At 34.1% G+C, this 208-nt stretch overlaps 1 protein-coding gene across 1 annotated transcript in view; it reads left to right on the forward strand.

Moving 5' to 3' along the window:
• LOC104467622 (A disintegrin and metalloproteinase with thrombospondin motifs 20-like) overlaps window positions 1-83 on the forward strand; it is a gene marked incomplete at both ends in the record, with an annotated part of 28,843 nt that extends 28,760 nt beyond the window's left edge. Inside the window, one exon of the mRNA XM_010081460.1 lies at window positions 4-83. Within this exon, the coding sequence (XP_010079762.1) occupies window positions 4-83 (80 nt within the window). The remainder of the gene's footprint in view (window positions 1-3) is intronic.
• Between the last annotated feature and the right edge of the window lie 125 nt (window positions 84-208).

Here is a 208-nt window from a genome sequence, read left to right on the forward strand (position 1 = left end):
TACCCCATCCACAAGACAATACAAACCAGTGGAACCATCCCTCTGTGGGAGGATATCAGTGGAGAACTGGACCCTGGGGAGCAGTAAGAATCTTTTTTTTTAATATATTAATTTGTTCTCTGATGAATGTTAACATTTCCAGAAATGTTATGGCACTACAGATTTGGTCAAATGAAAAGCATATTTATTTTAAAATATATTATTATGA

This window comes from Pterocles gutturalis, unplaced genomic scaffold (genome assembly GCF_000699245.1).
Source record: "Pterocles gutturalis isolate BGI_N339 unplaced genomic scaffold, ASM69924v1 scaffold27289, whole genome shotgun sequence".
Taxonomy (NCBI): Eukaryota; Metazoa; Chordata; class Aves; order Pterocliformes; family Pteroclidae; genus Pterocles; species Pterocles gutturalis.